This window comes from Pholcus phalangioides, unplaced genomic scaffold (assembly GCF_987345545.1).
Source record: "Pholcus phalangioides strain wild (caught in Gottingen) unplaced genomic scaffold, Ppha-v1.0 ptg000004l_1, whole genome shotgun sequence".
NCBI classification, from domain to species: Eukaryota; Metazoa; Arthropoda; class Arachnida; order Araneae; family Pholcidae; genus Pholcus; species Pholcus phalangioides.
Window position 1 is genome coordinate 24,651,322 of NW_028301597.1, and position 24,535 is coordinate 24,675,856.

General features: G+C 37.9%; 1 protein-coding gene across 1 annotated transcript in view; it reads left to right on the forward strand.

Annotated features, from left to right (window-relative positions):
* LOC149086958 (exonuclease mut-7 homolog) overlaps positions 1–19,807 on the forward strand; it is a 45,193-nt gene extending 25,386 nt beyond the window's left edge. The window contains exons 7-15 of the mRNA XM_089231165.1: positions 419–489; positions 3,041–3,079; positions 4,783–4,913; positions 8,590–8,692; positions 12,183–12,241; positions 15,722–15,855; positions 17,913–18,028; positions 18,598–18,859; positions 19,515–19,807. Of these exons, the coding sequence (XP_089087291.1) occupies positions 419–489; positions 3,041–3,079; positions 4,783–4,913; positions 8,590–8,692; positions 12,183–12,241; positions 15,722–15,855; positions 17,913–18,028; positions 18,598–18,859; positions 19,515–19,660 (1,061 nt within the window). The 3' untranslated portion in view covers positions 19,661–19,807. The remainder of the gene's footprint in view (positions 1–418; positions 490–3,040; positions 3,080–4,782; positions 4,914–8,589; positions 8,693–12,182; positions 12,242–15,721; positions 15,856–17,912; positions 18,029–18,597; positions 18,860–19,514) is intronic.
* Positions 19,808–24,535: the final 4,728 nt, after the last annotated feature.

A 24,535-nucleotide genomic window follows, 5' to 3' on the forward strand; every position in this document is an offset into this window, starting at 1 on the left:
TTGCCGAGCTCTGGTGAAGTTTAAAAGTATCCTATCGGTCCTGTTTGGTTTATACAGTTGACGCTCATTATAGCGACCCCACGTTATAGTGACCATTTCCATTACAACGACCGGTAGGATAAGTCACAAATGTTTTCATATAACGACTATCATATATGTGTTATGACGATCCTCCGAATATAACGTGGATTTTCTACGGAACGTAGGGGGTCGTTATATCGAGCGTCGACTGTATACAGAATGCATGTAAAATTTTTGGCGGAAATCGGACTAAAATAGTAGATTTTTAATAGAGGACACACACGCGCACAAAGATATATAGAAAGTCAATTTTATATAGTGTATACGATTTGATGGAGAGAATATATCGAAGAATCTAATTTTTAATTAACCCCTTTTTGTATCCACTATTTTTCAGAAAATTGTAAGAATTTCATGATGGATAAAAGGGCCTCAGCCTTATTTTATTTGTTCCGGCTGTACAAAATGGTAATGACCTTTTTGTTATTTTTTGTCACTTAATCCGCAAAAGCATATAATTTTCATGAGAAGCTTTCGCATTATAGAAAGTACAATAAAACCTCTCTTAACAGTCACCCCCCTCAGACGCGGTCATTCCTCTTTTTCCCATTGTATAACAATAGTATGCATTTCAAACCCCTGATTGATGGTCACCTCTTTATTACGGATGAATTTTTTTTGTCTCATTCGTGTCTGCAAAAGAGAGGTTCTGCTGTACATACATTACTAGCAATAATACCCGGTGCTGCTCGGGTTTTTCCAGTACACTGGGAGCATTAAAAAAGTGACAGGCCATTGTAAAGGGATAACCTGTCCGAAACGCATTGTTTTTGGGGAAAAACGGTAATAAATGTATATATTCCAAAAGTCATTGTTGAAGCGTATGAACCATTGTTGCCTGACAGTTTTTCTGCATTTCAGGCATTTGCCCAAATCTGACGAACGTTCAAAGTATCGAGCAAATCGTTCAAGTCGGGTCCTGTTTGGAAAACAATGATACCTCGACTAACGAAGATGATTCGTTCCTCATTCGCATTTGTTAACAGAAACGTGATCATTTAATTTGTCCCAGATACGGCCCAAAATTTAAATACGGCCCCGATTTTTAAAACACTAAAGTAGCACTGGAAAATAGGCAAACTGGCCAAAGGCTGACTGAAATGAACAGCTTCACATTCGGATGAAGGAGAATTTACAGGGAGATCAGAAACTGAAGATCTTGTTATACTAGACCAGACCATGTTCACAACCCAGTAAATTCGTGGATGTACTCATATGATGTGGTCATCTCATTCCTATGTCTCATGCAGATGGAACAAATAATTTCCTAGAATAGTGATAGGAAAATTATATATACGGCCCGCTCGTAATTTGAATTCATAGAACGCGGCTGCTAAAAGGTTCCATGCGGCCTGCCGCAGAATTTCTAAATTTTCTTCAGAATTCAGAAATTCTGCTGCGCTTCACTTCTAAGCATAAAAGTCCCAATTATGAATCCATGTCCGAACTTTCCCGGCCCGTCAAAGTTCTTTATTTTTGTTTTTGGCCCGCTCCTAAAAATTTTCCCTTCACTGTCCTAGAATGTCCAGACTAGAGTTTCCCGAACTATAGTTTTCCATCGCCCCTTCTTCAAAAAATTTTCTTCCCAACTCAAGCTAACCCATAGGGTCCTATACTAAATCCAAAGTTTCTACCGCCCCTCCCCCCGGTTCTTTCCATCACCACCCAGGAGGCGATATTGTCCACTTGGGTCGAACACTGGTCCAGACCGTTCAGTTTCATGCAAAAAAGTCTAGCACCGAAACAACAAGTGCAATGAGATCACTCAAATCTAGACTCTTTTCTTGAATTCATTTATCATTTCGTGATTCTGATGCGCGCATAAATTAATGGGGGCCTCCAAAGACAGTTATTCTGATGAAGATTTGCACAAGTGCAGCTCACAACGTTGATTTGCTGTGTGAGAGCGTGCATGACATGTCAACTAGAACGTTAGTTTGCCGAATCCATATTTATTGGCCGAGGTATTACTGTATGGGCAAAATTTGATAAATTTTGAGCTATTTGAATGCTAACAGAAATTGATTATAGTAACATATAAAGGTATTTTCTTCCGAAATTTCAATTAAAATTTTTTTTTTTTCCATTAAAAAATAAATTTTTGATCGTGGGGGGGGGGGACGCGAGCCCCTTATACCCCCCTGTGTACGTCTCTGATCCCACCAATATACGTTAGGATTCAGAGGGGCAGAGCCGATGACGAAATTTTGCTTACAAGGGGGGGGGGGGGGGGGGGTCAGAGTTTTGTTGACTTTTGCTAACGAGGGGGGGGGTCAAAAATAGCTAAAACTTTGCTTACGTAATACTTGAACGGCCCCACAAAGTTAAAATTCAGGAAAAAAAAACCCAACAATTAAAGTCCTTAAAGCTCGTGTTAAAGTATAAATCACCATAGTTTTGAGAGACAGAAAGTTTCAAAACAGTTGATTGACAGGAGTTCGTAAAAATGTTCCTTATCTATAAAAAAAACTTAGTTTTGAGATAAAATCATTTCAGTTAAAAACATTAGCGCATGTGTAATGCCTGCCAGAAGTTTATATTAAAATATTGTTAATGTAGAACAAAAACTTGGACACAGTGTTGAATGCAGAAAAGTTCACTGTATTTAAAAATTCAAAAATTGGGAAGGAAATGGTTTTTTTTTTTTTTTTTTTTGGAAAATTTGCGTGCACCAACCCCCTTAAACAATAGACCACTTGAAAGTTCATCAGAGCTAAAGCAATTGCAGAAATGAGCAAGAAAACTTTCGGGCAGCAATGGCATTTGGAATAACTATTTTGTTACTGTCGGGTTCCAAAACAATGCATTTCTGGAATGTTTATCCCTTTCCAATATTTTTTCAGTTTTTTCAATACTCCTAGTATATGTAAAAAATCCGGACAAGAAAGATATTTAGATGAAATAAGGCAAAACCTCCCGCAAATTTATCATGAAAAAAATTTCTTGTATTTCTTCGCAGGGTGAAATTAGCATTCCAGCATTAGCGGAAATGGCAGAAGTAAGTAATTAATTCGTACTAGCGTCTTCTCATATGTTCGCTATACTGTATATGCATATATGTGTACAGTATCCCAGGGCCGCCCTTATTAGATCCTGGGTCTGGTGCGAAAATACTGTAATAGTGAGGCTAGGTGCGTCTCAACAATTTCGGGTCATCAAAAATGTTTAGGACCACCCTCCCCCCTCCCCCGATTTTATATGTTTTGTGTGGAGGGGAATCGACATCCATTACTTCAGAATTGCTGTGAATTCATACAAAAAATTTTAAACACCAAATTAAACGGAAATTAACATAAAAATTGGTGAAAATTCATCACTGAAGGTAATTTCAAACTAATGAGAGAGATATATCTAAAAAAATATTTCCAGAATCGATAAAAACTCAGAATTAACGGAAGAAATAATCCCAGAATATTGATAAAAATTCAGAATTAATGGAAGTGATAATTTAGTATGGGAGAAAATTCAGAATTAACAGAAGAAATAATTCCAGAATATTGAAGAAAATTCAAATTAATTGAATAATGAATTAATTCAATAATGAAAGAAATTACTCCAGAATTGATGAAAGAAATTGAGGATAAGTGGCTCTGACTCCAATAAGTATTGATATTCCAGAAATCGGCGAAATATAACAAACTGAAGAGCCAAAAAAACTGGTACAGGCATGCGTAGGCAAATAAAGAGATATGGAACCAATCAGAGTACGGCGCTGCGGTTGGCAACGCCTATATAACCACAACAAGTGTCTGGCATAGTTGTTAGATCGGTCACTGCTGCTACAATGGCAGGTTATCGAGATTTAAGTGAGTTTGAACGTGGTGTTATAGTCGGCGGTTTCTCTTGACCCCCAGAGTCGGGGGTCTGACTTGAGATAGAGTAAGTGACCTGGTGATTGAATGCATGTGATAGAGTGAGCGACCTAGTCATGGAGTAACAGAGTGAGTGACCTAGTCAGGGAGTAACAAAGTGAGTGACCTAGTCAGGGAGTAACAGAATGAGTGACCTAGTCAGGGAGTAACAACATGAATGACCTAGTCAGGGACTAACAGAGTGAGCGACCTAGTTCGTGAGCTAGCGAGCTAGTTAGTGAGTGAGCGAGTGACAGTGAGAGACCAAATGACTGAGTGTATAACAGAGGGAACAACGTCACACACCATGGGAGTAAATGAATAACCTAGAGATCAAATGAGTGACAGGCCTACTGAGAGTGTGATCGAGTGACATTGTGAGGAAGTGACCCGGTGAACAAGTGATATAATGAGCTATCTAGTGATTGACTGAGTGAGCGAGAGCGAGCTAACTTTAGAAACAGGCCGATTTCACTCATGTCGAACTGATGCCGGGGAATTTTCCCAGCGATGGATTTTCCCATATATATTCTAGAAACTTTGGGATTTTCCATTCTGTGAATGGCCGGTGAACTTTTCGGACACGCCTGCTCCTCCCTAGCGGCCGGGCCTTCGTGATTTTTCCCTAAGAAGGGAGAAACGAACATCATGAAGGCCCCGTTGCAGCCCTGTCCACAGTAGATACCTGGGGGAAAAAACATATGCTGGATCCTAACTTATATTATGTCTGGGAACAAGAAAATCAATTTCATTTTTTTTAGTTTTTGACTTAGAAACGTGCTTTTTTTGTCAAATTTCATATAAAAACAAATCGTAATAAATTGTAATTATTTTTGCGAATTTACCGAAGATTGTTGTTGGAAATGAAAAAGACTTGTCAGACACCATCGTCGATGCATTAAACAGGTTTGACCGTGTTGCTGGGCGTATAGTCAACGCTAAGCTGAAAAACCTGCCAATCAACTGCGCCGAATATGACAAGTAAATTTTTACAAATCTGTTTTCATATTCTGGGAAAATAAATTATATTTCTTTTACTTTTTTCACATTTGGCATATTTTATTGTACTATAAATACAGTATAATGAAGTTCAGTCTCTTTCTCCAGCTTTTCTGATAAAAATAAATAAATGAATGTGTGAAATATATTGATAAATTTTTTTATTTCTCGGATGCAAAACTTTGCTAATTTGAGAAAAAATTATTTTCCATTGTATGGTGGAGTACACTAAAACCCCTTTTTCTCGCGGACATCAACGGGACAAAAAAAATTCGTTCGTAATAGAGGGTGGTGACCGTTAATTAGGGGTTTGAAACGCATTTTATTGTTATACAATGAGAAATTATTATTTGGCCGTAAAAGAAGGGTTCACCGCATCAGAAGGGTTTTACTGTATAATCCGTATGAGAAAATTTTATTCGTCAATAATGAAATCTTTAGGAATGGTTGCTTGTTACGTTTTTGTAGGAATAAAAATGCCAAATTTTCTACTCGTACCTATGCGCCATCTATACTAAAAAAAATATTTTTTACGAATTAATTTTTAAAATAGTTAAAGACCCAGTGGTATACATGGTTCTCGCCACAGAGCAACCTACAACGGTACAAAATATTCCATTATTACACTTCACTCAGAATTTGAGATATAGATCCCTCCCCCCAGCACTCAAAACTCACACACACACCACCATATACTCACTCAGACTTGGGTTCACGCACTCACACTTCCGGCACAACGCAATCTGTAGTAAATTGCCCATGGCGATAGACGGGAGTTGCACTCGGTTTGAAAGGAAGTAAGTGGTAAACAACGGTGGCCGGTTAAGCCCCTTGGCCGCGAATTATTGGCGAACCGTTGGTCCTATAGGGGCCGTTCAAGTATTACGTAAGCAAATTTGTAGCCATTTTTGGCCCCCTCCCCCCCCTTTTCAGCAAAAGTAAGAAAAATTTTGACCCACCTCCCCCACGTCAGCAAAATGTCATCAGCTCTGCCCCTCTGAATCCTAATGCATATTGGAGGGATCAGAGACTTACATGGGGGGGGGGGGGTGTGGCATAGGGGGCATAGGGCCCCCCCCCCCGATCAAATTTTTTTTTTTGGAATTGAAATTTCGGAAGAAATACCTTTATATGCTATTATAATCAATTTCTGTTAATTTCAATGCTATTTGAATGCTATGAACTCACAAAATTTATCTTTAATAAATTCATTGCGACCCACCCTCTAAGCCATATAATGATAAATCGCATAAACGCCATCGGCCAGCGGACTAAATATGGCCCTGAGGGTTATCTGATGTGGCCTGCCCTCCTCAAACCTAATTTTGTAAAAATTAACTAAGCGGCACATTTTTACAGATCGCTTAAGTGTCTCGTGGTACAATTCCAGAGCATTTAAGCTGCCCGTGGCTCATTTTCAGATCACTTAAATGACCCGGGACACAGTTCCAGAACACTTAAGCGATCCGTGACACATTTAGAGATCCCGTCAGTGACATGTGACGTAGTTTTAGAGCAATTAAGTGGCCCCTAGTGCGGTTCTACATCCCTTAAGTAATCTGGAAGTGTGTCGAGGGTCACTTAAGTGATCCACGGCATAATAACAGACCACTTGAGTGATGCATGGCACAGTTCCAGAGCATTTGAATCCGCGAAACATTTAAAGATCACTGAAGTGGCTTTGTAGAGCATTTATCAATGGGGGGGGGGGGAATGTTACTCGGGTGCCCACAAACTATCGGAACGTTTTTCTCGCTTTTGGCGCACGGAGTACGATGCCATTAAAAATATTTCATATTTTCATAAAGGGTGGTTGATGCCGTAATCATTGTCCAACAACTCCCTCCCCACTTATCATCAAAAGTCAGCAAATTGGAACCCCCATCGATTATGACGTAATACTTGAATGGCCCCCATACGCATACTTCCAATTAGGAAAAGTATCCAAGTAATGCGTAGACTACAGAAACGTCATTCATATAGCAAGGGGCTGTATAATTATTGAAGTGAAAAAAATTAACTTTTTGTACGGCACCCTGTCCTAAAAAACCCAATTAGAAAGTTTTTGCTCTGTCTCTCCTGAGGCCAACAAAGAAAATTCCGCGTCTCTAAGTGCAATTTTCGCAGAAATATTTGAATTCAAAAATCGGAGAGAAAACTTGGGACACATATACAGTATATGAAATTTTGTCAATAACATTTCATGACGTAAGACTCAATAAAAAGGGGTTTTTGAAATTCGACCCCTAGGGTTCAAAGGTAAGGGGGTCATTCAAGTATTACGTCAGCATCGATGGGGGGGGTTTATTTGCTGACTTTTGATCACAAGGGGGGGGGGGGGTTGGATAATGCTTACGTCATCACCCACCCTTTATGAAGGTATGAAATATTCTTAATGGCATCTTACTCGGTGCGCCGAAAACGACAAAAATCTTTCGCTAGTTTGTGGGCTCCTGAACTAACATTCTACCCATTGATAAGTCCCCTACAGAGCCACTTTAATGATCTAATCTTTCACGGATCCTTCTAGTGCTCTGGAAATGTTTCCGGGCCGCTTAAGTGCTTTAAAACTGTGCCACATGTCACTCAAGGGATCTCTAAATGTACCACGGATCGTTTAAGTGTTCTGTAACTGTGTCGCGGGTTACTTAGGTGATCTTAGAATGTGAAAGTGATGTTTGAAGCCTACTTCAGTGATCTAAAAATGTGCCACGAGCTACTTAAATGCTCTGGAATTGTGTCATTTAGGCGATTTGTAAATGTGCCGCTTAGTTAATTTTTACAAAATTTTGTTTGAGGGGGCAAGCCACATCACATAACCTTCAGGGCCACATTTGGTCCGCGGGTCAAGGGTTTACCATATATAGCTTAAAGGGTGGGTCGCAATCAATTTCTTAAAGAGAAATTTTGAGTTCTTACTCTTTAGAAATCATTGAAATTAACAGAAATCGATTATAATAACATATAAAGATATTTTTCTCAAAATTTTAATTAAAAAAAAATATATTTTTTGTTGCATTAAAAAACAATTTTTTCCCGTCTGGTGGAGGCGCCCAGCCTGACTTTTTCTGACGGGGGGGGGGGGTGAAGGGTGTCCAAAATGGCTAAAAATTTGCTTATGTAACACTTGAACGGCCCCTAACTAAGATAAATCATGCCTAGCCGAAACCGCTGAAGCTATAAATATGAAACTTCGCGCGTCAGTATTTTTATTTTATAATGTAGAGACTCTCACTGAGAAGGGATTCTTCAAAATTCAACCCCCAAGGGGATCATGAGGCCTTCAAATGCTATATGGAGGAATCATCGCCGAGTAATTTTCAGATTACTAATTCCATACGAGCGAGCCCGCGGGGCTACAGCTAGTCCTGTATAATCCGCATTAAGAAATTCTGGGGGTTTTTTTTTTTAAATATAAATCCATGGATTATATGCAACAAAATACGATATTTTTTTAAATAATTATACATCATCGTCATTGAATTAGCCCAAATGGCATTTACTTCATAGAAGTTTCGACGTTATCTTTCCCGATAATGTTCAAATCGCATCCATGAAATGTTTTGGCTAGAGAGTGAGTATTAATCAGCTAAATTCATGTTTAAATATTTTGGAGGTTTTTTTAATGCCGTGTGTGTTCTTTGTTTACTTTCTGTAGTTTTCCTACTGATGAATATTTACAATTGAGTTTGAGTGAAAATGAAATCATATTTGTTAATGACCGGGAAACTTACGAAAGAAGTATCGAGGATATATCCAAAGTGAGTTTTTTTTAAATTATAAATTCAGATTGTCTTTCTGTTTGCAGAATATATAAATACAGGGTAATTCAAAATGAATGGCAAAAAAAAAAAGCGACCATTCCTGAGATTGACGTGATTAATTCATTTCGTACAAATCAATACAATATAAAAGGTTAACTTTCCAAGTTTCATTTGGCAATACGTACTAAGAGAGAGTGACCATATGACCCGTAATTTTTGCCGTTCCAACTTTTTTCTATACATAAAATTTACTTTTTTTTCTTCTGTCTTCAACAAGGATTGGTTGAATTTTTGAAATCAAGAATTAATTAAGATTATTTTCATTATTAAATTACATTAAGATAGTTATGACTAATTACCGTAATTATAGTCAATTGAATATACTCATCTCACACGTCAAACGTGCATGTTTTTTTTTTGGTGAATTACATTTTGACTTGCGGTATCCATCATTTTCCAATTGATAATTTTTCAGCAATTTTACTTGCCTTTAACATTTTTTCTTTTTGCTTTAATTGACAACTTTGCTGTTATCCGAAAAATTTTGTTTCGCAACTTTACTTTGACGAATTTTCTTCGTGTTATCCCATTTTTTTATGAAAGAAGTATGCCCATCCTAAGTATTATCGTGTTTTTGTATGTGTGTATTGATACTTTCCTATCGGAACAGGTTCCATGGATGGCGGGCCGCGTATGACCCGCAGGTCGGAGGCTGTGCACTTCTTTCCTAAATGTTCATTATAAGCGCTGTTATTCAAAATAAGAGCATAAGCAGTGTAAAAAGAAAGCTTGGGGTGCTCTAGAATATGCAAAATCTTCAACGCCTCAGAGTAATGTGGAAAAATTCCTCTCACAGGACTTATTTGTTAAAGCAACGGATAGGTGATGTCAAGACGAATTCCTTGATCAATCTGATATTTCAAGATCTAGATCTGGTATCTCAGTCTCTAGATCAGGCTAATACGGCACAAGTGTGGGACTAGCAGCATTTCTGGTGAATATATAAGTTTTAGGGGAAGGCTGCTGCATTTTTTTTAAAGGTCACTAAATGGCGGTCGCGTGGGCATCATGCTGAACTCGTCGCGAGGATCCAGGTTCAAACTTCTTTGACGTGCACAGTGTTGTCGGCTGAAGTTGGTTTCATGCGTTTTTCCAACATCGAGGCGTGAATGCGAGCCGGCATGCGATTTGGAAAAGTCTCTCCGCAGAGAGTAAGCATACAGCACGATACTTTCGTAATATGAAAAATTCAAGTATTTACCATGTTCACTTCAAAATATGAAAGACAGATGCAGCACCAGCGAGCAAACGAAACAATCACACAACTCTGATAACATGAATACATTGGGGGGGGGGGCGCATACATACACTTAGAACACCAATTTCGGCATGTGCCGATTCGTTAGAAATCTCGCAGAGGAATGCGTACGAGATGCATGTGTGGTTAAATAGTAGTAGTGGTGACGCCGTATATGAAACTTGAAATTTGTGGAGTTAACCTTTCACTATGAGTTGATATGTGTGCAATAAATTAATTGCCGCAGTTTACATTCATATTTTCTTTTTGCACTATTCATTTACAATCACCAAAACTCAACGTACAAACTTTTAGAGGAGGTAGAAAACACAAAAACAAAACAGAATTACATAGGAATGTATGACCGGAAACCCTAGCCTGATCAGCTGGAGGATAAACGAAGATGCAGAAATGACAAGCCAATAATTAGTGGAAATACTCTTTATTTAGCGATACACTTTACATGAGGACAGTACGTATACACGTTAAGTTTCACAACAAGTGCTCAATGTTCTTATCATCCACAGTTATGCACAAAAAAGAAAAAAAATTGATACATTTCTATGTGATTCCGTTTTGCTTTTGTGTTTTCTACCTCCCCTAAAAGTTTGTACGTAGAGTTTTGAATCACCCTGTATACAGGATAAAAACTTTAAGCAGTTTCAGCTCAAAGACCTCGTAAACCGTTGGTTGTGGAAACAAACTTTCATTTAGAAAAAGTATTCAAAAATTACGTCCATTTTTTAGACATGTCATTTATTTTACTAAGGGCTGTACATGTACCGAGATAAAGAATTTAATTTTTTAATTAGAGGAAGTTGTTGCCCTCTCTCTGTTGAGCCCCCTTTCCAAAGTGGTTACCTACAAGTTTACATGCTCACTCTTGGAAATTTCAACCAGATATCATTTCTATGAGGCCTCCTCTCCGTGCCCGGGTGGGCCCATGGATTAAGACGGCACTACCTACAGACGGTAACCTACGTATGCGGCCCCTAGTAAAAAACGGCATATCTTAAATGAGCACATCATTTGAATACTTTCTCTAAAGGTCCGTTTACACTCATGAAGCAACTAAGTTGTCAACTAAATTGTATGTCGTCAGGTACTTTAAAATGTATGCAGACGCTGAGGGCCGTTTACCAGCACCTCCTAGAGATAGAAGGCCTCTGCACTGTTTACCATAAACGTCATTCAGACTAGCTAGCAATTTTGCAACATTTTGAAACACAGCATCCTATTTCGCTTCTTCTTATTTTGGCGTAGAATCTTCCTGCTTGGCTCACAAATACCGCATAGTTATTGGATGTGGGGCATAGAAATCGCCAATTCTGAGACCGAGATCATTTCTTTTCCTCACAACAATGATGCTGGCACGAGCAGGAAATTTTTTTTCCCCGAATATTCTGAGAGGGAAAATGGACTACTTACTGACGTCACAAGCAAACTGCAGAGGCTTTCTATCTGTAGGAGGTGCTGCGTTTACACGCCGTTTAGTAATTGAGTTGTCAAGTAGAGATAAACCGGATTCTATTTTTTTCGGGCCTGTACGCATGCTCCAGTGGGCTGGCCTCGAATTATCCAATGAGCCCCGACTACTTGATCACCCACGTTGGGACAGTTTTTTGAATACTTGACGACCTAGAATTTAGTTAACTATTAAACTACTTGACGCGTGTAAACTCGCCTTGATTGAAAATGTGTTTCTATAACCAATGGTTCACGGGTATTTGAGCTGAAACTGACGTAATTTCTCACCCAGTATATTTTAAATGACACAAATAACGTAATTTTTCCGAAGTGAAAATGATTTGATTCATCAGTCCAGATTTGTCATTACCATCCCCTTGATAATGTGGCAAACAATGAGGTAAATTGTAATCAGTCTCAAATTACTCAAAAGTAAACGCATCATCTATGAACGTATTTTAAATTGAGGAAAAAAAACCCCCATAAGTTCCACTGTTTTGACCCTTGAATATGACTTCACACCTGATAAAAATTATCTTTCTCCACATAACGTTTTTTCACATTAATATGTAAAAAATATGGTTAATAATGAGAAAGATTTACATTAAATTATAAATTTTTTATTTTGAAACGTAATTTTAATTCATTGAATATCCGAATATTCAATTTCTATTTTATAAATTTTATTAAAAATCTGTAATTTTTTTATTTCTTTATGTTTAGTTCAAGGAGATAGGATTTGATACCGAATCACAGCCAAAGTTCGGTTGGGGCGTAGAAAAGTGAATACCTTTTCTTTTTCTTTTCATGCGAAAAATATTTTACCTATGTTATTATTCTCCACGATATTACTATATGTGTTACCATGGAACTGGGCTCTTCAAGCTAGAACTTTTCACCCCGGCCCACTCTATACTAAATTCATGGTGTAAAAATTATATATATAGTGGGGGAGACTGTTATACTCCTTGGGGAATCTTGTTTTTCAAATTCCCCCCCCCCCAAGTCAGTTTTTACCGCAAAACTTCACTAAATTCGTTTTTAGTATTTGTATACTGTATGAGACATCTGGTAAAATATTAAAATTACCTTTCTGTTCTACTATAACCATATAATATGGATTTAAGAGCGGGCTAAAATGCCCCAACGTACAACATTGGATTTTTTACCTTGAAACGTGTAATCTTCCACCTTGAAATGGGGTAGAATTACAAAGACAAAAAGATGAAATACAATTTTTTCTGGAGAAAGAATATGAGTACTTTCAAATATAAATCACATATTGAAGTGAAAAATATCAAAATAATGGCACAAATATGACTGTTAATATATACAGGGAACGTGACATGTTCTGCCAAACATAAGGAGGGGTGGTTGATCCAAATGAAACATCCTACCAACCATACCAATCCCATCTCAACGAGTTTCGAGTTATGGTGGATAATCGATTATTGAGAAAAATACGTGAAACTTGCGAAATTTCTAAAACTACACTCACTAACTAAGCACATATTTCAAAAGAGCAGAAAAAAATATCCTTTATAGTGACACCAATTTCATCGAAATATTTGGTTTTAGCAGCTAGCTAAAAGCGCTGTAAGATTGGCAAAGTTCAAAATTGAATTGTTTCCAAAATTTTCAATCACCAATTCCGCAAACACCCTTCTAGCTAGAATCGGTCCAATTTACTAAAAACTTGTCCATTCCTCCAGCTTTCCAAAGAGCCTACAATAGACCATTTCGGTGTTCCGATTCAGGAGAAATTTAGCCTTTCGTTTGCAATACGTCACTTAAATCTGCGTTTGTTGAAATGTAAAATATGGTGTAAAGAATGACCGATGAAAGGAAAACCTCTATTTCCATTTTAACTTACTGAGTAAATTGAAGATATATAGTGTGACCACGGGAAATTTTTTTTTTTTTATACATACAGGAGGTTGGCATAACTATCTCAGAATGACTGAAGAAACTTATTTGAACCTTTTTTCGCTCCTAACAACTTTCATCAAAAAGACGGATACGATTAGGGGCCATTCAAGTATTATGTCAGCATCGATGGGGGAGGGGATTTCTGACTTGCTGACTTTTGATTACGTGGGGGGGGGGTGTTTGTATAATGCTTACGTCATTAACCACCCTTTATAAAAATATGAAATATTCTTAATTTTTCGTCTTACTCGGTGCGCCAAAAACGAGAAAAACCTTTCGATAGTTTTTGGGCATTTGAAGTAACATTCCCCCCCCCCCCCCATTGACAAGTGGCCTACAGAGCCACTTTAGTGATCTCTAAATGTTTCGCGGTACCTTCAAGTGATCTGGAAATTGTCCGGGCCGCTTAAATGCTTTGGAACTGTGCCATGATTCACTCAAGTGATCCGTAATTATATGCCGAGGGATCACGTAAATAATCTGAGAATGTGCAACGGGTAACTTGAGTGGTGTAGAACCGCACTAAGGGCCGCTTAAGTGCTCTAAAACTATGCCACATGCCACTCAAGGGATCTCTAAATGTGTCACGGATCACTTAAGTGTTCTGGAACTGTGTCCCGGGTCATTTAAGTGATCTGAAAATGTGCCACGGGCCACTTAAATGCTCGGCAATTGTACCACGAGACACTTAAGCGATCTGTAAATGTGCCGTTTAGTTAGTTTTTGCAAAATTAGGTTTGAGGAGGGCAGGCCACATCAGATAACCGTTTCAAATTACCCAAAAAATTCGAAAAAATATAATGTTTGCAACGTTAAAAGTTTGTATTATTAGTCACAAGCAATTTTAACTTTAAATTAGATAGAAAACTCAAGGGGGAGCTCGTAAGAGTTCGAATTAACCAAATTCTACTGTGCATGTGTACAGCGCAAACCATCCCAAGATGGTGTCTCTGTTAAGTTGAGTATTTCGAAGTAAATTTTAAGAAAAACTTCAAGTTTTAATGTGAATCCAAGGTACTCGATCTTTTTGGTTTCAAGGTACACGATGTTCCACATTTGTGAAAAATATTTTAAAAAAGTGTTTACAGTAATGGATGTGTTCTCCACCTTTGGCATGATTTATTGATTGCATAGATTGCAATTACTATAGTTCACTCCTAGTCTATGAGCGCTGGCGCTTGAGTGGCGCAGTGGTAAGCTGCTAGTCTTCCACTATGAAGGTCGATGTCTAGGTCCACGGGTTCGCATCCTGCCAAACAACATCAGAATCAAGTTCTTTACCTACCGATCTTGGGGTACTCGGACTTCACTAAACTTATATCAAATATATATTGAATATTGGGAAGAAACACGGCAAAAACATGCACGCAGTTTTGTTACTACAGGGTGGTGCAAAATGAACGTTATGGTTTATATGCTTTACAACGTTTTTATTTAATATTGCATTTTTTTCTTTTGCTTCGGAATTGTGTAAAGGCGGCTTGGGGAATTTGAAATGGAACAGTACACAATAGAACAACGAACAAAAATCATTGAATTTTATTTTTCAAACGCAAGCTCAGTTATTCTGATGCAGCGTGCATATCGTCGATATTTTAATGTGCGGACTGGACCCTCAGTGTCAAGTTGTCGCCTGGTTGCAAATTTTCAGCAACAAGGTTCAGTAAGGAACCTCCCTGGTGCACATTATTTCGCGTAGGAGCGATTTTAATTGGCCGTCGCGTTCGCCGGATTTGGCCGTTCCAGATTTTTTTTCTTTGGGGCTATTTGAAAGAAAGAGAATACGTCAATAAGCCACAGACCATACCTGAACTGAAAAACAATATTCGCAATGAAATCCATGCCATAACCCCTGAAATTTTGCGAAAAGTCATGCAACATGTGTTGGAAAGAGCACGACTTTGTGAAGCGGAAAATGGGCGACACCAGCGAGACGTACTTTTTCACGTTTAAGTTAACAATATTCTCCATTCATATGTTGTATTTTGACAAAATAATGATAACAATTTATTCAAAAATAAAAAAGTTATAATGCCTTTAAACCATAACGTTCATTTTGCACCACACTGTAAAACGTGCCTACTTGCAAAATCTCTGTCAAGATCACAGACAAAGAACTGAAACAACATCAGTTGTGAGGTTATGTACAGTATTTCCGATATATCTTGCACTTCAAAAACCATCATCTAGAATGCGGTTCAATTAAAACTGTTTCAAGGTATAAGAGTTTTCCCTGAGAATGAGAGATGGAAAACTTGTCAGGCATTAGATGTGACAAAAACTTTTCATCTCTGCCAATGAGATTTATTTATTTATTTATTTGCTAATTTCAGACTAGCACTGCTTCAAATAGCCACGTGGAACAACGTTTACCTGTTTGATATTATATCTTTGTCGAAGTGCTTATCCAATAACTGGGATAGCTTTGGAAAAAAAGTGTTTTATAATCCCGATATACTGAAAATTGGTATGGCTTTTTTTTTACCTTCTGGTTTTTCATTTAAAAAAAAAAGAGTTCTTTGTATACCGTATTTCTCAGAATGACCGTCGAATAAGTGTGAGAATGTATGTGATACTGTGTGCGTGTTTGAGTGACTTTTAAGCATTGTCATATGCTTAAAAGTCACCATAAAACCCTATACAGTCAAACCTCGTTAGTACGTCACCCGGTTAACACGTCACTCCGCTTACCGGGTCACTTTTTGGAAGTCCCAATTGTCCTCAGGCAGGAACTGACACAGTTATGGCTTACTCCGTTTAACGAGTCACTCCGCTTACTAAGTCATATTTTTGCTCTCCCAAGAGTGACTCATTAACGAGGTTTGACTGTATACCCATACGGAACAGTTTAAGTAACGAAAGTTACTCTGGGGAAGTTAATTTGCCTACTAAGGTTTTTGGAACGTTGGGGACTGTTCGAGCTAGATTTCATCCCTCGCAAGAAGCAACGTAAGCACTGCGGCCCACCCCCCAGGGGGGGGGGGGACCACGGCATCTCCGGCAAAACAAAAATTTATTGATACGTCAAAGATTACATATAGTGCTAGGCAATCAAAAATTATGTAAATCGAAAAATCAAATTAATCAAGTTAAAGTCAAAGTGCAACGCGGGCACGGATAATAAATTATCATAGAAAACATGGACTAATTTAGGGCTTGAAATTTAAACAAAACATCTTTGTTGAAAAAAATCAGTCATTTATTCCCAAGTTGAGGTCTTCCGTTTACTTTTCCCAGCCCAGGGCTCCCTCCACCAAGTCAAAAGTGTTCGAGATTACTTTGTAGTTGTATCATGAACTACTGATGAAGAATTAAAATTAAACTAAAATTAAATTTGATGTCTATGTAAAATTAATGTGCAATAGAGAGTTCTATTATGAAGAAAAAATACTTATTCTAACAGTTGCTCTGTTAGTCTAAATGAAAAATTACTGGTATAAATCAAAGTGTACAGTACATTTTACCATAATAATTTAAGTAATAAATTGCTATTATTTTTTCTTTCGCAATCTATACATTTCATTAATATTGTTATTTTGATTCATACTTTAATAGATGTCATATTACTTTAAATTTATACGATTTTCGCAACATTGCACATTTAAACTGACGGCACTCCGCTTAAGCCGTCATAATTTTTCGATAACTTGAGGTGACGACTTATCGAGGTTTTACTGTATATCTGTTCCCTGTATGTTTCAAATACCACCCGAAAAATGAAACAATTTAGGGACATTCAAGTATCAAGTCCGCATTGATAGGGAAGGGCAGGGGTATTTTGGCTTTTGATGATAGGGTGGGGAGGGGGTTAAATGATGATTACGCCATCAACCATCGTTTATGAAAGTGTGAAATTTTCTTAATGGCATCTTTACTTCTTTACGGCAGGCATTACACTATAAAAGTTTTAGAAAAGTGCTTTTATAAAACTTGAAAAATGCAACCAATAAGGTTATCGGTTACATTCGAGCAAATGCAAACCGATAACTTTATTGGTTGAAATTTTCAAGTTTTATAAATGAACTTTCATCAAACTTTTGCAGTGTAATCCCGGCCGTAGTCTACGATGACTTTTTGTTTAAAAAAAAAAAAAACTGTTTTTCATCAAAGCTTTGAATTTTAAGGAGAGTTTATTTCAATCAAAAAAGTAAACGTTTTTTTTTAATTATTTCAGCGAAAGATTCCTTTCTAAGTCCGGGATTAAACTATAAAAGTATAATAAAAATTATTTTATAAAACTTGAAAAATCCAACCAATAAGCTTATTGGTTACATTCGAGCGAACGCAATCAACAAGATTATTGGGGTTTTTTTTCTAGTTTTGTAAAAGATGTTTTATCATACTTTTATAGTGTAACTAAGACCTCTCTAAAGTCGGGATTGCACTATAAAAGTTTTATGGAAGTTATTTTACAAAACTTGCAAAATACAATCAATGAGCTTATCTGTTACATTCGAGTGAATGTCCGGCCTTAAGTGAACTGTGTTGTGCTATCAAAAATATTATTTTGATAATGACTTTCAGGTTATGGAATTAGGACTGACCTCGAACATTTGGAAGAAACAATCATGGGGAATAGAGAAAAGCATGTTGCCACGAAATTTGAAAATTTTATGGATTTGCATACATTTTCCGAATGGGTAATATTCCTCCCCTAATAACACATATATTGTTATTATAATGATTAATGTTTTCAGTGTCTTTTTACAGGACTTTAAATGTCACTCTAATTCTTTTGTTTGAAATTTTTTAATTCAGTTCGTGTCGTGAAGTTGATTTCTCAGTGAAACACCTTCCAATATACCCTTACTTTGTACTTGCTGAACATCGGGAAAAAGCCTACTTGATTTAAAAAGACATCATTTTGTAGGGGGGAGAAGGTTTAATGAATTTTTACTATGCCGCGGAAAGGATTAAAATAAACAAAATATTAATGTAAAACGTAAGCTTTATTTTTAAAAAAAATATTTAAACTTTTTTTCATTCATAAATGATTACACAAATTGATAGCAATTGTAACGTAATGACAAAGTATATTATTTGTCATTTTATTGCGGACAATTATAATTATTGTCTAATTAGGCCGGTTAATAGCGAGCCTGCTACGTCGAGAGTGTACTGTGTATATATATATATACACACGGACGTTGGTTGTTATACTTCCAATTTTTTTTTTTTACTTCATCTAATTATATGTATGAAACTTCAGGTATCCAAACTCCACCCAGAGATTGGGCAAACGTTTGGTTTACACAACGGCGACAAAGACAGTGCTGAGAAGAGTGGTGGTGGTGCTGAAACTTCTAACGAGAGAAATGGTGGTAAAAAGAAAAAATCTGGCAGAAAACGTGGCGAAACCAAAGGATTGAGTAGGTTATGTCAGTTAGCGTTGGGCAAACCTTTAAGCAAGCACGAGAAAATTTCAAACTGGGAGCAAAGGCCATTACGAAAAGCTCAAAAGCATTACGCAGGTAATTTTTGTTTTGAACAAAGCATTCACGCATTACTTTGGTTATTGTTAATTACATGCTTTAAAACAGGGCCTGATTTTCGCATCCGCAAATGGGCCATTTGTATAGGGCCTCATGATTTTTGCGCTCTTATTTGCAGACTTGGTCGATTATCTCTAGAACTACTATATCGATTTTAATGAAATTTGATGTGTACATACATTGATACAATACAAAACAAATAATCATTCAATAATTGTAATACACACGCATGATCGTGCGTAACACTCGTTGGAGTCGGAAGGTATGAAACAGCGGTTGCAGAATTAAACTTGAGGAGCGTTTATTCACTGAATACTAATACTTATACTGAATACCTTAACCTCTGATCCTAATCACCAATCTCGGCTCTCTCTCAATTCCTGCTTTGTGCAGCCCTCCACACTCTTTGTGTCAAAGTCGGGCCCTGCATGAAAGCTACGGTACATATCTCGAGGCGCGAATCCTAACAACCAAATAATATGAAATGGGTCTGTACCGTAAAAATACGGAACAGTCCAGGTAACCTACCTAATAAGTCGTCTCTTCCGACACATTGCCCTGGATTCGCGCCTGAATATCTGACAAGCACTTTGAATTTTATGTTTGAATTTTTTTTTTCCCGTTCTATTTATAGCGCTCGATGCTTTCTGTCTGCTGCAAATACTTCAGAAATTGGAAGACGAACTCAGTAAGTTGGGATCCGATAAGACAGACACAATAAAGAAGTTCTTTAAAGAAATGCCACCTGCTGAAATGAAGAAGAAAAAGAAAAAAACCTAAAATAAAGCAGAAGCCAAGATCTCACAAGAAAGAAGCTTTATATCGTTGAAAAAAGGATAAAGAATTCGTACAAATAAGATTAATGTTCTGTAATATATACTTGTAGCATTAAAATTGTACAAATTAAAGATGATTTTACTATCGTAAGGGAATTTAGTAGACTTCAGCAGACTAAATATTTCTTTATTTTATCACCAAAACGATAGAAGATGAAGATTCGGGGAGGATTACTCAGAACTTGACACGCTATTTTTTACTCCATTTGCTTTGCACGAACGAAATTTGGTCATTAATTATCGAATAATCTAGGGCCGTAACTAGGATTTTAGTGGGGGGGGATGATTTTGCCCCCCCCCCCTCCACACTACTACGACAAAACCACACATGCACCTCGTCCACGTTCCTCTGCGGAACATCTAACGAATTGGTACATGCTTGAATGCGTGTACGTGTTGTGAACCTAACGTGAAATTTGTGCGTAAAGCATGTTATAGTGCTGTCATCTCCCATTTATTATTAGAACTATGAGTCAAGCGTAGTGATTGATTTTTGTACCATTGTAAGCCTGTTGCTCTCTGTGGCGAGACTTTTTAACGGAGAAATTCCTAGAAGTAGTATCTAGGAGGCTTTGCTACGGCCCGTAAACGGCTTCGCCCCCCGCCGCCTCGCTACGCTCGGACGTCGCTTCGCTCCTCCGGCCATTAAAGGGGGGCCCCTGCCCCCGGACTGTAACTATCAACTCTGTTTGCACCACAACCAGAAACATGGCAATATCATTTTATTAAGCAGGATACATGGCAAGAATATTTCACTAAGCAGGAATAAAGCCCTAGCAGACCGAGAAGACAGTATAATCCAGTTGAGGCTGAAGGTAAACAAACGTTTCCGAGGTGCCACAGTTGGCGACTTTCTGAAGGAGTCTAAACTAGTGATGGGCAAAACGGTTCTTTTCCGTGAGCGGCTCTGAACCGCTCGCTCACGAAAATGAACCGCAGCTCTTACACGGCTCTTCCGCTCTTTTGAAGAGTTTATCCCATCTAGCGAAGGGTTTTGTAAACTCTTCTGATTTACCCCCCCCCCCCTCCCCCACAAACAATATCTAGATTTTTTTTTTTTTCAATTACAGCACACTGCGTTTACGCTTCAGTTGATGGACACACGTTGCGTTTCAATTAAAAAATCAACCAGAGAAATATGCAAAAAATCAAACTTCTCTCTCTCTCTCTCATTCCAAAAATAATAATAATAATAAACTTTTTCCCTTAGGGGTCATTCAAGTATTACGTCAGCATGAAGGGGGGGGGGTTCGGATTTGCTGACTTTTGATGATAAGGGGAGGAGGGGGGGGGGGTTTGAAGGTTACTTACGTCATCAACCACCCGTTTCTGAAGATATGGGGGGTCAGTGTTTTGCGACTTTTGCTGACAAATGGGGGTGGGGGGGGGGGGTGTCTATTTTTACTTCTGATAATTTTTATGAATTTATTATAAATGGTTGGGCTCCCTGGTAATTTGTACTTTTTTTGACGTAAAACGTTATAATCGAGATCCAATGCATTTCATTCAAGTAGTTTAAAATATATATCTCGGTTTTAGCGCAATCACGTTACTTTATGAATGTCATTATGACCGAGTTTTAATGTATGCTCTTGTAGGAAAACAAAAAAAAAATTCATTTGGTTAGAAAATTTTAATTTTTTTTTTATTGTTATCGGTGCAAGAGCGCCAAACAAAGAATTAGTTTTAGTCGAATGCAACTTCACCATTCAGTTTCTCGAATTTGTATTTTCCCCTCATTTTTATGGCAACCCGAGAAGAAGAGCAATTCCTTTGAATCGCTCTCCCATTCTTGGAGCTGAATATGGGTGCGTTACAAATTTTAGTGTAATTCATTGGTTCACAAGCTTTTGTGACCCATGGCTCTTGTCCTATCTGGGGCTGGTTCTGGACATTTTCAAATATAAGAGAATAATATTTTAGTGATAAAAAAATCCCAATCCTCCCCAGTCGGCACCCTAAACAAACCCCCCCCCTCCCCAGTTGGCGCTGCTGCGGCCGCGTAGTTCACAGGAAATTCAAGATCCGGCCCTGACCAATACCTCCTAGATAGCTTAGTACGTAACTTAGACGTAGTATCTAGGCGGTATTGCCCTGACCTATAATAGTCACCATACATCCTCGTCTCTCCGCAAGTCTAACAACGAATAGCTTCAGAGCACTGAACTGGCACACGTGAATATCGACAGCTCACCGTGGCGCCCCTAGGAGACGCAACGCACACTTTGAGAACCGCTGGTGTAAATCATGGCCCCCTACATTCTGGAGCAGGGCCCTTGGCTGGGACCTTTTGTGCCTCCCCCCAGACCAGACTTCCACGGGCCCCCATTACGATGAATTTATAACGCGGAAAAAAAAAAATTATGAAAATCGTCCCGGGTCCCAAGGCTGGAGCCCTGTCTGTCCCACCCTTGTGGGGGCCATGATGAAAATAGTGAGGAAGTATAAACATAATTTCTCTATCGAAGATCAAGGCATTTCATATTTGAATTTCCCAATATTCGAATTCAGTAGATGGTGATAGGACCCGTGTAATATCTGTTGTTAAACCAAAGTGTAAAGTCGTAGTGTTCGAAATACATCCTCAGCATTGTTCAAAATACATCCTCAGCATTGTTCAAAATGACTGTATTTAACCATCTTCTGGGTGAAAATCCTTTGGAATGAACGGTGCGCGCGTACTTGTCTGTACATATGCACAAAAGCACTTGTTGTTATAACTGATAAGAGGTTTTCTTTTAATTCACATCCCTCCCTCCCCTTTTCCTCTCCCCAAAAAACTATTTTCTTTAAATCCTATCTTTGTTAATGCTTCTCACTTTATACATTCTGGTTCTTTTTCCCTCCAATACCTGTTCTCCACAACCCACCTGTTCAATTACCGGATTTTCTAATCGGCATGGTGTCTTCCATTCGTGTCCTTATCAGTACCCCTACTTTATCCATACCTTTTTATCTCCCCCCACATCAACAAGCCTTGTGAAGTGACTCACTTGATCCTTCTTAAAGAATTATTCTTTTCGCTGACTCGTTCTTCTGAACTAATTATACAACCAATTCTGAACTTTTCACAGAAACTCAGTTGAAACTTCTTTGATTGTGAAAGCAACTTTCTTTCTGTTTCATTAACTTGTGGTTAGTAAAGTACTGCAACAGCAATGTCACATTAACAAATTAATGAATGGGAAGACAATAAATGAAATTTAAGCATATATTATGAAATGAAAAATTTATTTAACCCGATATCAAATAATTCGACAGGTTAATTTAAATGGAAACAATAACTTGATTTTGTTATGTAGATAGTTTGCATCGAACTCTTTCTCTTCAAGTACTCTTCACCAGGAAGTGAGAGTAAAGAGTACTCTTTAACCAGATTTGGTCCAGGGACAATTACCATTATTTTTTTGTTTTTTTATGCAATGTAGTCACTATAAAAGGGCCCGTGAAAAGTCTGGCTTTTAAGCTCGCCAAAGATCCCAGCCTAGGGGTGTTGCTCCTGGATGGTGGGGAGCCATGCGACGCATACAGGACCCGAACTAGAGTTGGGCAACTGCATAGGTTGGCAAAATTTAGGGGTCGGAAGTTTTAGCCGGGAACAAGGAACACCGTTATAAATTTATCGAATTTTAAAGTTGTGGGAGTGGCAAAAATCATAGTTACGTCCCTGTTCGTGCATATAAAATTATTTAACCTGTACTTAAAGCAGGGCTGGACAAATCGCAAACAAATCTAGGCACCAGAACAATTTTTTAGGCGCCCAAAATTTTTACCCGAAGAAAACGGTCCAAAATAATGCTTCTTTTGACTTTTTCAGGGCACAGTGAGCGGTCTTAACGCATGGACCCACCTGGGCACGGCTCGGGGGCCTCATGAGAAGACGGGCCTCAGAAAAAACGAGTAGTTGAATTTTTCGAGAATATTCCAGGTAGGGCCTCAGAAAAATCACTTGGCCCGGGGACCCATGATGTCCTTAAGACGGCCCTGACAGTGAGCCCCTTTCATGTTGGCAGATGTACTGCTATAAATTCCAAACATTTTGTGCTGCTCCCAATCTGCAATTCCGTAACTACATAAAGAAAAATTTAGGCAACAATACCAATATTTTCATCGCCATGGCGACCTGGCGACTGGGATTCGTTCAGCCTTGCTTTAAACTACCGTCGGTGAATAAAAGATTATTCACCGACAATTATTCAAAAATTTCTCAATTAAAATATTAATGTTGAAATCCAGAATAACACTGGAATGTCCCCCCCCCCTCAGCGTGCAGTTCGGATGAAAGGGTAAAAGCAAAACGTTATCTCTAGAGAGAAATATTTCTAAACCAACAAACAAACCGAAATATTTTTTTTTTTTGGATATGAAAATTGAAATTATCATATTAGGATTATGATGAGTTAAAATTAAAATTTAAAAAAAAAATTATGTTGTAGGTAATTAACACATTCTCTCATCGGGCTTTTTCCCAAAAAATTGCATATAAATCGGGGAATATTTTAATGATATAAAATATAAGATATCGATATATAAATATATTTGAACATATAAGTGTAAAACGAGAATTTTCGTTTCCCGATGCGAATGCATAAAATATTAGAATTCGCTTTCGTAAAGAAATACTATTCGCACATACTGAAAAAAACCCAAGAAACTAAAACAAAAAGAAAGAATATTTTTGAAGCTTTTTAGGCGTCAATAATAATCAAAAATTCCACTCACATGATCTCATGGCTCCACGCAACGCGCAATTTTTTGCCTTTTTTTTATTTACTCATATTAAAAAATGGAAGAACAATAGATAGTCTCGAATATTATC